Here is a 13,613-nt window from a genome sequence, read left to right as displayed (position 1 = left end):
GCAATTTCACTTGGACGTTGGCCGAAAACCCTGAACTGCATAGGCAGGCTTGTTTCCTCAGAACAGTACCTGTTCAATCATCCTCCATAGACCATGTGAATATTTTCACGAACGCACATGAAACACTCACAGCATTCAGGGCCACACTGCCAGAGGAAAACACCTTTTTGGCCAGGGCGTCAGATTTCTTAGACTCCCTGTCCATAGGAAGGTTTGATGTGGATGGCCTTGTATTAACAGTGATCACAAAAGTGATGGGTGGAAGGTTTTGAATGAATCTTTACCACTGGCAACGCTCTGGGCAACCTTCCACACCACCGTTTTTTAGCCCGTCTGCGCCATTGCAAAACGGGTCCAGCCATATGCAAATCAGTCAGGTACTGCCACCAATGGTAGCAGCCCAGCCCGAACTGCTAGGCCAGGTCCCCTCTGCACGGAAACACAAGCAACCCCAGAAATGTTTTGGCCTTGTTGGGCCTCCTCAGTGAGGTGCAGCTTGGTCACCTGTGACGCAGCGAGCAAGGGACCCACGTCTGGGCATACCCTCTCTCACATAGTGAGACAAACTGACCACAAAAGTGATGGGTGGAAGGTTTTGAATGAATCCGTACCACTGGCAATACTCTGGGCAACCTTCCAAACCACAGTTTTATTAACAGTGCCTGCCTCCACTACTAGCCCCTTAGGCATAGGGTGAGTTGAGAGAAAAGGTGGATTTCCCACACCCCTTACTAGCTTGTACTTCTTTTAGAGGTCTGGGTTCACCGGGGGGTGGCATTAGGGCGGGAGGGGGGTGGAGGGTGAAGCATGGCCTCCGCCGTAAAACAGAGATGGGACCGGATATGGCTGCATTAAAAGGCAATGCCCATTATGTCGGTGGGCCTATGTCCAAAATGTCAGTCAACTCGTAAACTGACAGGGGCTTTCCAGGGGCGCTCATACCCAATACACCCACCACCCTGCCAACTGTCCTACGGTATTGGCATGCCCATAAAGATTGAATTGCTGGGTGTCTAAATTGGGGTATGTATGGAGACGACTAGAGTCTTGCAGCCCTTCAGCAAGGGCGATCAGGTCTGCCTGGTGGGTCAAATAAAATCACCCTCGCTAGGCCCTCACCCTAGGGGCTTGAAGCCGAATGGCACCTGATCCCCCCCATCGTCATCGAAGGTCGACTGCATTGTCTCGAAAAATGACAATCAAGACTCAGGGATAAATGAGCTTTCAGTTAATGACATTGATGGCATTGTACCAAACAGCACCGATGGTAACCGCTTCGATGACATGGTCATCTTTTCGAAGGTCAGAGCTGAGTCCAAAGGTGTCAGACCCGATATGGCTTCCCTGTTGCTGGAAACATTGGGCACAACAGGAGCTGAAGGGGTCTGCTGCATCAAGGATGGAACCGTGCCAGCAGCTGCCATTTTGAACATTTGAAGCATCTGCTCCTTGAAGGCCTCCCACTCAGCCCTTGACGCACACGGACTCGGGTTAGACTTACCCCGTTCTCCCGAGGAGTCTAAACCGTGTCTGCATTGGTGAAAAGGAATTTTCTTGTGGGATGAGGTGGACTAAGAGTGGCTTTGTGAATGCAATCTTTTTTTGCCTTGTTACGGTGCCTGCCCTCCTTTTCAGCAGTGGACCCCCGTGTGTCCTGCTCCAACAATCTGGTGGCCTGTTCCCTCAGCAACTTTGGATTCATTTTTGGTCAGAAATCACAATCTTTGGTGACGTGATCGGAACCGAGACACTACACGCAGATGCCATGCGGGTCGGTAATCATTTTTGCATTGCAGCCCTTGCAAAGTTTAAATCCCGACGCCTTAGGAGTGGATATCACGACAAAGAGCATAGAATTCTAGACAATATTATCGGATTGAAATCACCCAAAAACCTCTTGATGAAAGTAAAGAACAGCGTGCTGAGCGTGTGGAAAAAAAGGAACTGAGGTATGAGGCGTAGTGGCGGGTGACGTCACGTCCGGAGTCGCCGAGCACCACGTCAAGTCAAGAGGGGTTGACGGTCCAGTCCAGGTGAACTACGCTCCCCGTCGAAAATGTTTTCCGAGCAGTTTACGCTGAAAGGATATCTATCCGATGAGGAATTTGCAGCAGAAAGTAATCAATTGATCCGTTGAATGGGAAACTCAACCACCTTCCCAAAGAGCACCTTCGCAGGACGTCCGGCACATGATGGCTAAAGGATAGAAGAAACAACCCCAGAGTTGGAAGCAGGAACAAACAGAGCCCCCACAGTGGGGAAAGCCTAAGAATCCCAGAGAGGGGAGTAAGACTGAAAGAAACCCAGAATGGGAAGCGATTGAGAGACCTGGGCTGGAACCACAGGACAATCTTCAGGTGCACTAAGAATAGTTTTCTTGTTTTAAACTTGAATTATAGGCAAAGGCCTATACTAAAGGGGACAGGGTAGGGTCAGAAGCCAGCACCCATCCCTGACAAAGTATCCCTTTCTTGTTTCTTGGATTCTTTTTTTAGATGGGTAAAGGGACAGGCAAGAATAGAACTCTGTACAGAGAACTTCATTACTATGTTTCAGACATCATGATGAGCACCCTTTAGACTTTCTTTGATAGAATAGGGATTGGTCTTGTAGAGTTAGGTAAAGATTATTCGAACTAAACCAAAATAAAAAGCTCAAAACTATGCCTTGTTGTCCGATTCCAGATTCTGACCTATGACACAAGATACAAGAGACCCTTGCTGAATTGAAATATGACGCAAGTATTTTGATCAAGCCTGCACATAGAGGAGGCGTGGTAATTGGAGGAATAATGCCACATCTTAACAAATAATTAGAGGACCACAACTGTTATCAGATTCTCATGTATAACCCCCACTAATCAAATCAAACAGCTGGACTTGAACAAAAGCTAGAGGGCTGGACAATGCTAGGGTTATTAGACCAAGATGAGATTGCCACCCTGAAGTGTGCTAAGCCGAATGCCTAAAGTTTATTTTCTTTCCAAGACACATAATGACATACACCAACAACTTTGAAGGCCAATGGTAGCCGAACAACCTTGAAGGCCAATAGTAGCTTTGACATGATCAATATTAACTACAAAATGTATTGACTTTCATTTGCAGCATTAGCATCACTCTACACTTGTATTGACAACAATTTGGCTTTTCTGGCATGGCAACCATTTTTAAATTCAATAGCTATGACTTAAAGAGCACAGTCAGATAATAGAAATGTTGAATTTCTGTTCGAACAATATTTTCTTTTTGAGAACAAAATCCAAGCAGCAGTGAGAAACTGCTCTGGAGTCTTTGTTTGCTCCATCCTATATATTCCAACATATTCTCAGGGTAGTGGTGCAAACAATTGTCTAGTCTTATCTAGATGAAACGAAGAAACATATAGCACATTGGTCATGTTGATAGACTACCTATTTAGTACATGGAAATGTACAGATGTGGAATTCTAGGAATATATATTAGGCTGCTTAATGATCGAGCCGTTAAGTAGAAAAAAAATTGCTATACCAGCAACAAATAGATTGATTTTCTGGTTGATAAGATTGTGACTCGTTATGGTCAGATTCTGAGTTTTCTTTATAAGAAACCTACAATTATTAATACTGTCCCAGATAAAAAAAAGTAATCCTCAATGTCCCCTAAAATGGAGTGTCTGATATGGAGAGATGCTTGGGTTAAACGCAACAGTACTCTCGAGAGGAATTACCAAGTAGAATCAAAGAATGCTGCCCAAAGATTATGATGCACTTCAATACTCAAAACATGATCAAGCGACCATATAAAATCACTGTCAAAAACACACTAAGTTATTACATTTTAAACAAAGATCACAGTTAAAGCACCCCTCAGGTTTATTACAACTGTTAATTCTCAGGCCAGTCGAGAAGACCGATCTTCAATTAACACTGGCCTACAGTACCGTCCGTCCATAAAGGTCTCTAAATCGGCTTCTCTTGAAGACAAATGACCCCCATTTCTTTTAACCAGACAACAGAACAGGAATTGCCTCAAAAAGCACCATAGATGCCCGATTACAACTTTGGAACCTTTTTGCGTTATGGAACGTCTAAGAAATAATGGTACATTACATCTCTGATGACTCACCTAGTTTGTGGTGCATGCCATACAATTTCCAGTGTAAGGTTATGTATATTGGACCTAAAATGTGTTCCCTGAAGATAAGGATACTCAAACATGTTCATGCATTACAACATGTATATATAAATTATAATCTAGACATACATTTTCACATCATGTCAGCAACCCATTATTACTGTACTCATTTAAGAGATGGTGATAGAACTTAACAGCTCTGTTAATTGTAATCATGCTTTATTGCATCCTTGGGAACATTAATATCAGTGGGATCTTCTAGTGATGAAGAATTCGATTTTTTATGAAATAATGAGGTATTGCACAAATTGTAGTACTATTGCAGGGAGATTGGAAAATATAAGCGCTCTGGCAGGTTCTGCAAATGCTAACAATCGAAGCAATAGTAATGATGTTGTTTTGATGCCCACTGAGGGGACCTTAACTAAACATAGCAGGTCTTGCTTGGATATATAGCCCATGCATTCTGTTTTTCCCTCCCTCTGGGACCGGAATAGCTGCTGTGTTCGCAGTTAGCATTCCAATAACTCTGCATAGTAGGTTTATTATGTTTAGCAGCATACATGAACAGTCAACATATACAGGCATTAGCTCATCGGGCAGCAGCTCTAGAGTCATACATTTTGCCCTCCAATAAGTTGACAGGGGCAATTCAACTTTAACTTTGAGGGTGTGCCTCTTATGATTCTGAATATTGTGTAGACTGCCACAGAATTAGGACTTCTTTTCCATATTGCAGGGTGATTAATGTTTTGTGAACTGAAGAATTTTGGAAACACAATTTTCACTAAAACAGAGGTTTCTGTGGATGTGCCTGTATCGTCATCTTTAGGTCTTTGGTTATATAATATGGATACATTCATTTAAATGTGCATTATTGATACATGTATGTGTTGAAATATATTTGTATTTAAATTAATTATTAGCTATGATGACCTCCAGGAAAGTGGAAATTGTATTTCTGCAAACAAATATCCTAGTAACAGTATATTTGCTGTGTTTACAAAGGCATGGTGTTGGGCACGTGTTGGAATTAAAATGGAAGATAGTAAAAATGTACTTTTAGACATTTGTCTATATATTTTATATCACCTGACAATGCGGTGTTTATTGCTTCCTAGCAACCTGCTCGGCCATCAGCTCTGTCAGCATTGATGTTCTCGAAGGTGTTTTCTGTTTCAATAAAATCCACATCTTTCTTTCTGAGCAAAAAGCAGTATATTCAAGCATATTTCACCACCGTCCAGCTTACAGCATGTGCAAGATTGTAGTGTATATTTGTGTTCAACTCCAGCACTGGTTAGGCAACACCATCAGATGTATACGAGGCAGAGTGTACTGTAACAATGACATTTTTCAAACGAGTTTTATATACAAAATTTATCAGTTTTATTTGTAATTACTTTTCACAGTTCTATTGATGATGTATCAACATCCTTTACAACACTAATACTTTCAGCAAGTAACAACCATTGTCAAGCTTACACTGTAAGACATTTCCCCATTACGTCACAAGGTTGGTGACACTTAACCTCTGCCACTAAAGTATGTCATAGGTTTAGCACAAACATTCAGGATTTGGTCTCTTGCTCTATCAGAGTCCTGTTGCCGATGGAATCTTAAAGCACCATGGCCTGTGGATTGCTCAGAAGTAAAGGTGCCAGCCTCAGTAACGCTCGCACCGGCATTTTCATCTCTTTAAATTTCAAGAGCAGTTCAGAGAATGTATCAGTCCCTACAAAAAAGAAAAATAACAGCCGTCATTCCTGCACGGTGCACAGACGTGTCAATGTACATCGAATTCTACAATTTATTATTTTATGGGACACAATGATCTCAGGGGGACGATCAAGGCTTGCTTTTCAAGCAACAAAATGATTTTGAAATATTGCTTTATGAAGACAATAGCCATAGCATGCTATAAACTTAAGTATGGACACCATGATTCCCTGCGACCCCTTAAATTCTGGATAATGAAACCTTTCAAATAAACCATCTTTGCAGACTATCCAACTCTTGTCTTTGAAGGCGCAAACACAGTGTATTTTCTAGCAAACCACTGAATATGTACATAATTCCCATTTGCATTTCTTTATGCAAATGTAGCTTTTTTTGGAAACCGTGAAAACTTTGTAATACTTTGGCCTCGAAGGAAACGTGTTCAACAAAATGACAACAGAAGGGCACCTTTACTTCATGGACAAATTCCACCTCACTACTGAAGCCAACAAGCCTTCCCAAAGTCAACGATTTTCAATTTTCAATAGAGAAACATGTATCACAAATGAATATATTTTGAAAATTAGAACTTTCATACATTACAACTTTGTAGAAATATTCCCACTAAAATTGGGCTAGTCTTTCCCTTTTGTTAAATAAATAAAAAAATGTTACTAGTATGGTTTTCCCATTTCCAATCCAAAAGAAAAAAATATAATTAGGATTGCCTACCATTCACACCAGATAACCTACAGGATAGCACGTGCAAAGCTAGTGGCTTTACACATGCTTGTTATAATTAAAAGCATTAAGCAGCAGTTGAAGTCATATGTATTCTAAGAAAAGGAGAAATTACATACCAGTAATGTTCTTTCTCCTGCAGATTCCTCATCTGATATATAACCTTACAGCGCCAGCCTCTGGGAAACATTTTGACAGGAGGCGCAGTTTGACTATACATCGACTGTTGACTTGTGAGGAACAGACACTGTAATGAAAGCAACTGACTGACAGTACAGAATGCAAAAGGCACCTAAAGTGCCTAACATCTCAAGTTCTCACCATCGAGTTGAGAACAACCAAAAAACATACCATTTTCATAGCGGGGCAGGATGGGAGGGCGATGAGTAATCAGCGTGAGCAGAATCCATAGAAGAACAAGTTACTCTCTTACCTGGTAACGTTCTTTCGATGGGATGGTCCGACAACGTATTCCATATCTATGACAGGTAATCAGCACAGCTGTGCTGCTTCGGAAAATGTTCGGCGTCTGCGTCCTGCGTCAATGACGTTGATACGCTGTCCTCTAGGGCCTCCGTCAAGCCGACGTCACCGGATGTTATAAGTAGGACGCACAACGCCCATAGCCTCAGTTGTAGTTTTTCCCCCCAGAATGTGTGGCACCAATCTTCTGCCAGTATGACCACAGAAAGCCTTGTGGAAACGTAAGCTGCAATCGCATAAGAAATTCTGTAGCGGGGCAGGTAGGGAGGGAGCGATATGGAATACATCGTCAGACCATCACATCGAAAGAACGTTACCAGGTAAGAGAGTAACTTGTTCTTCGAGTGGATTGGGTTCTCCGACGTATTCCATATCTATGACAGGCTCCCAAAGCAGTACCAACGTATGGAGGAGGGAAAAAGAATTTAGAATATAGAAATTTAGAATGCCCAATCAAATTGCAGAGAAAAGGACCGTCTTGCCAAAGGCCAGATCCTGCCCATGGATAGAATCTAGGGAGTAGTGTTGTACAAAAGTATGGACCGAAGCCCAAGTGGCTGCTTCACAGATGTTATGAATAGGAACACCCCTCTGCAGGGCAGTAGAGGCAGCCATACCCCTAGTAGAATGGGCCCATAAGCCTACTGGAGGGTCCTTACCAGCCAAGCGGTAACATTCAGAAATTGACAAAATAATCCATCTAGACAAAGCCTGCTTAGTAAAAGCTTGTCCCAAACGCCTTCCAGCGTAACCAATAAGGAGCTGATCGTCCACTCTGACACGAGACATGCGTGAAATGTAGAAATTTAAAGCTCTCTTAGGATCCAACCTATGGAGCCTCTCCTCGTCCTTACCAGGATGCGGAGAAGGATAGAAAGACCTTCTGGCTTAAATGAAATTCCGATACCACTTTCGGAAGAAACGAAAGATGGACTCTAAGGACAACCATGTCCTTCTTATGAAAAACTGTGAAGGGTGGCTTAACAGAAAGTGCCTGCAACTCACTCACTCTGCGAGCAGAAGTAACCACAACTAAAAATACAGTTTTAAGGGTTAACAGTCTCAAAGGACGGGAATGTAAAGGCTCAAATGGAGCATCCATTAGGAATTTTAGAACAAGGTTCAAATCCCAACCGGGCACCAGGAAAGGTGACGGTGGAAAAACATTAGTGAGCCCTTTCAGACACTGAGAAATTAAAGGAATTCTGAAATAAGAACACTCCTCAGACGAGGGCTTGAATATGGACAGCGCCACCAGGTAACCTTTAATGGTACCCACTTGCAGGCCCTTGTGGGCTAAAGAAAGCAAAAAAGACAAAACCACAGGAATGTCACATGATAAAGGATCCACATTCTTAACCCTGCACTAGTCGCAGAACTTCCGCCAACGGTACAGGGACTTGGTTGCAGGCCGTCTGGCCCAAAGCAACACCTCCATCACATCTTCAGGGAGGTCCCAATCCTTCTACCTCAACCTTTCAGAAGTCAAGCGTGAAGGTTGAGGGATCTGACCTCTGGATGGAGAACCTGACCCCCCCACCAGTGAGAGCAGATCGTCTCGGGAGGGAAGACGACGTGGAGGGCAGATGGACAAGTCGAGAAGGTCCAGGTACTACGTTCTCCGGGCCCATGCCGGAGCAATGAGGATCATCCGGGAACCGAACCTCTGTAACCTCCGCAGCACTTGCGGGATGACTGGTACTGGAGGAAACGCGTACAGCAGTGGGAAGGACCACTCCACCACGAACGCAACCCCTAAGGCTCCTCTTGGAGTAAATTCCTGCGAGCAGAACCTTTTCGCACTTCTGGTTGACTCTGGAGGCGAAGAGATCCACTTGTGGGGTCCCCCAAAGGGCAAAGATCTCCAGGAGAACCTCCTGAGCCAGCTCCCACTCGTGAGAGATCGCGCTCTGCCTGCTCAGAGCGTCCGCCGTCTCGTTTTTGTCTCCGGCCAGATGAACTGCCGAGATCGAAATTTCCTGCTGGATGGCCCAGAACCAGAGCTGCATCGCCTCCCTGCACAGAGGAAGTGACCCTGCCCCCCTTTTTGTTGAGGTAGTGCATGGCCACTGTGTTGTCAGTCAGAATCAGGACATTGTTCCCGCACACAGTCGGCAGAAAAGCCTTCAGGGCAAGCCTGACGGCACTCAGCTCCAACAGATTGATATGGAGTTTGGACTCCGACGGAGACCAACGACCGCTGACTGTCAACTCGTTGGCATGAGCTTCCCATCCCGTGAGGGATGCGTCCGTCACGACCGTCACCTCCGGCCAGGGTAGACAAAAGGGAGCCCCCTTCATCAGATTGCCTTCGACGGCCCACCACAGAAGGTCCTGGGCGACCGAGGACGGCACCTGAACGGGGTCCAACATCCTGCCGGAGGACTGTGACCACTGCATCTTGAGAGCCCATTGCAGAGATCTCATCCGCAACCTGGACTATGGCACCAGAAGAATGCAGGATATCATGAGGCTGAGCAACATCAAGAACTCGAACGCTGGGAGACTCTGGGCATGTTGAAACTTGTGTACCATCTGCTGAATGTGATGAGCCCTCACCTGGGGAGGGAAACACTGCCCCAGGGATGTGTCGAGCATTGCTCCGATGTACTGGCGCCGCTGTGTTGGTGTCAAGTGGGACTTCTTTAAGTTGAAGGAGAAGCCCAGCTTGTGAAGGGAGTGGCAGGTGACTGACAGATGATCCAGGACTTGCTCGGGAGAGCGCGCCCTGATCAACCAATCGTCCAGGTAGGGTTAGACGTGAATCCCCCTTTCCTGAGATATGCTGCCACCACCACCATGAGCTTGGTGAAGACCTTCGGGGCGGAGGTCAATCCGAACAGCAGGACCCGAAACTGAAAGTGCGAGTCGCCAATCGCGAACCTCAGGTACTTCTTATGCTTGGGATGGATCGGCACATGAAAGTAAGCGTCCTTGAGGTCGAGAGACACCAACCAGTCCTGCAGTTGAAGGGCCTGGAGGACTTGAGAAAGAGTAACCATCTTGAACTTGTCCTTCCTGAGGAGCTTTTTCAAACCGCAAAGTCCATGATGGGTCTCAATCCCCCGGTCTTTCTTCGTAATCAAAAAATAAGGGGAATACCATCCCTTGTTCCTCTCCGCTACAGGCACCAGTTCTCTGGCACCTTTCTCCAGCAGGGCTTGTATTTCCTGCGCAAGGAGCGGATCCGGACTCTTCAAAGAGAGATTCCCTAGTGGATTGTCGTGAGGCCTCTGCCGGAAAGGAAGACAGTAGCCGTGGGCTATGATCTCCAGAACCCACACACCTGAAGTAATGGCATGGCATTCGACAAGATGCTGCGCCAGCCTTCCCCCAACTGGCGAACCATGGGACCTGGCCTCATGACTGAGCTGAAGCGGCTGCGGCATTGCCTGAGAGTAAAGAGGCAACTGCCCGAGCGGCCTTGGCACCTCGAGTACCTTGCTTTCCACCTCTAGTACTCCTACGGTGGCACCTTTGACTTGCAGCTCCTCTCGATCTACTAAAGGATGAGTAATATCGAAAGGAACCTCCCCTCCATTGCTGTCCCCTAGGACGAAAAGGCAGAGGTTGGCGAACTGCAGCACACAACGACTTTGCTGCAGCTTTGGAGGTCTGCAACCTCTCAAGGCTCTCGTCAGCCTTGCTGCCAAAAAGATGTTCACCTTCAAAGGGCATGTTGAGGAGCCGGATTTGCACATCAGGAGCAAACTCCGACTTCCGCAACCACGCAAATCTGCGAATGACTGTGCTCGCCGCCATGGACCGGCTGACGCAATCTGCCATGTCCAGACCCGACCGAAGGGATTCACAAATGGCATCCTTGCCATCCTGAACAAGAGCAAGAAAGCCATCCTGTTCCTCCCCTTCGGGAATACGTCCAGCCGCCAAAGAGACACAGTTTTCACAGAGTATGAGTGAAACGTGCTAAGGCACTGTCACGACCCTCGCCCAAAACCCCCTCTGGCAAACCCATTGGCCAGGTGGAGTCAGGACTCGGGCCTTTAGAGCCTGGCATCCTCTTCAAAAACCCTCCTTGGGCCAGTCCTGGCGCCTATGGCGCCAGGCTCATACACCATGAAAAACAATGTGCTTGGGAATTACTTTATTGTGTTGTCTGCCAACATGGAGACATCCACATAGCTTGGTTCCTAGGAACCAAGCTATGTGGTCTAGTGTTTTGGGTGTGGCAGCCTAGAGACTACATTACCTGGACTATTTTGTTGGGGCTATTTAAACCACACCCGAGCAAGACAACACGCTTCGCGTTACTTTGCAGCTTGCAACGTGACGCTCACCGTGTCCAGCTATTCCCTCGAACCTCGGAGCAGAACCTGCAAGGAGACAAAAGGAACATCATTAGCAGCAGCATCTTACATGCAGTCTTCATCTTTAAACACTCGCAGCTACTGAGAACAGCTTCCTCGAATCTGCACGCCTCCCGGACAGAACAACCTGAAAGAGGAAGATAGAGGCAACATTAAAGAAAGCAGTAGAGACATTTACAAATTACAAACTGCTCAAAAGGCTTAACTGGCTGGTCGCCTCTCGGCTGGCACCACTCCGGACATTCCACTCGCGCTGAAGAACACCGCGACCTACAAGGAAGGAAAACACAGGTTAACAAAAGCAAGACTTTGCAGCGTTGCGCATAGCGCTTACTTACCGCATCATAGCGCTCTTAATGTGCCATAATTTACCAGCTGGGCTCAACCAAGCCAGTTCGCCGCGCTGAAGCTCTGCATACCTAAGGGAGAAAAAAAAGAGACATTTTAAACAAAGAAAGGCATGCAGGATAGCAACAAAACTAAACAACAGCAATAAGACCTACCTGAACAATATCAAACGGGCCGGCATCAGTGAAGTAACTGGACCGCACTCGCCCATGAAAGACAGCGTGCCCCTGCAAAGAAGGCAGGACGGAGAGCACGCCTAATTCTACCACAAGGTGAGGAGAGGGCACCAGAGGGACTGAAATCGTATGGGGGTGGAGGGAGGATACTTACCCCAGTCGGTCAGTCTTGAACACAGTCCTCCTGTATTTTCAGGCAGAACCTTCCCACCAGACCACATCAGGACAAAGCTGAGAAGCATACCAGCGAGTAACCCGGCTGGGTGGCGTCCCTCTGGATACCAGGTGAGTTTAACGGGCACACACAGAGTTGGCTGCCTGAAGAAAAAAAGTTTCTTCACCCAGCCATCAAAACGCTTGTCATCTCTATCAGGAGGGATGGTGGGGTACGACACCTGTTTTGTCGGGGCCGCAGCTGCCTGCACCACCACACTCTCCGGAGTGGGGTGCGTAGTCAAGTAGCTGGGGTCGCTACTGGCTGGACGATACTTCTTCGGCAAGGACTTGCTCACTGCAGCAAGACTCTCCGGAGCAGTCCAAGCCGCTGCCACCCTTCTCTGCAAGGCCATATGGAATGGCAATACCGGGTCAGTTGGTGGACCGTGGTCAAGGATATCCGTCAGGTCATCCCGCAGAAAATCCACTGTGGCGCAGACCACCCCAAGTATTCCGTTACCCTCGACATAAGGCGCCGGTACAAGCACTTGGCATGGGTGCCAGGCTCAGGCCTACCGAAGTCCACCTCCGGAGAGGTGTCCAAACCACTGGCGTCGAGCAACGACTGACGCAGGTCTTCAAGCTGGCTATGACCAGACAAAATCAAGTCAGGTACCTCAGCAGGAACCAAATCTTCATCCTCAGACCCTTCCTCCACCTCAGAAATATAATCCATAGGCTGGAATGGGGGCACAGAAAAAGGGACAAAGACATGTTTAGCCTTGGCCAGAGCCTTTCTAGGGGGTTCCACCATGCCACCGGGTACGTCTGACAAAACAGCCTTGAAAGGCGTGGAGGGTGTTGATGGAATCGGCGTCGAGTGTGGTGCCGACGGCTTCGACACAGTCCTCGAGGGCGGAGCCCCGAGCCTGTCTGACAGCCTGGGTGCCAATGGCTTCCTCGGAGGCAGAACTTCGAGAGAGTCCCTCGACGACCTCGGCGCCGAAGTCGTCGTCTTCCAAGACCTCACAGGTTCCGACGGTCTTGAGGGCGCTGAGGACCGGGACCTGGAGCGGGCATGTCTACAGCGACCATCCTTGTTTGACCGGCACCTCGAAGGTGCCCGGTGATAGCGACGACCGCTCGGGCCCGGTGTCTTTCAATGGCGCGGACGGACCAGAGCCCTGCGACTGAAAAATCGCCATCATCTCCTGCCGAAATGAATCCCATCCGGCAGGATTGGAATGCTTGTTGGGACAAGCAACCCGCCGAAGGGCAGAGTCCTCGGACGAGGAAGGCGACCGGTGACGGCGCTTCTCTGAGTGCCTCGAAGAGGCAGAGGAATGGCGGGACCTACTCCGGGACTGAGACCTTCCGGACCGACGACGATGCGGAGAGTCACCCCTCGAATCGTCAGTCGAAAGCCCAGCGGATCTCGACTTCAAAGGCTTGGCCACCTTACCAACAGAAAGCTTCTTCTTACGCTCCTGCAAGGCCTTCGATGTAAGCGACTGGCAGTCTACACAATCATCCGTGTCGTGTCGCTC

The 13,613-nt window shown here is 47.2% G+C and overlaps 1 protein-coding gene across 1 annotated transcript in view; it reads right to left on the bottom strand.

Moving 5' to 3' along the window:
- Positions 1-5,480: 5,480 nt before the first annotated feature.
- ANAPC1 (anaphase promoting complex subunit 1) overlaps positions 5,481-13,613 on the bottom strand; it is a 2,053,226-nt gene continuing 2,045,093 nt past the window's right edge. Inside the window, exon 47 of the mRNA XM_069606837.1 lies at positions 5,481-5,850. Coding sequence (XP_069462938.1) covers positions 5,735-5,850 — 116 coding nt within the window. The 3' untranslated portion in view covers positions 5,481-5,734. The remainder of the gene's footprint in view (positions 5,851-13,613) is intronic.

The sequence above is a fragment of the Ambystoma mexicanum genome, chromosome 4p (assembly GCF_040938575.1).
Source record: "Ambystoma mexicanum isolate Mex_15411 chromosome 4p, UKY_AmexF1_1, whole genome shotgun sequence".
NCBI lineage: Eukaryota > Metazoa > Chordata > Amphibia > Caudata > Ambystomatidae > Ambystoma > Ambystoma mexicanum.
Note: the sequence above shows the minus strand (reverse complement) of the source record. Positions and strands in the feature narration are given on the sequence as shown.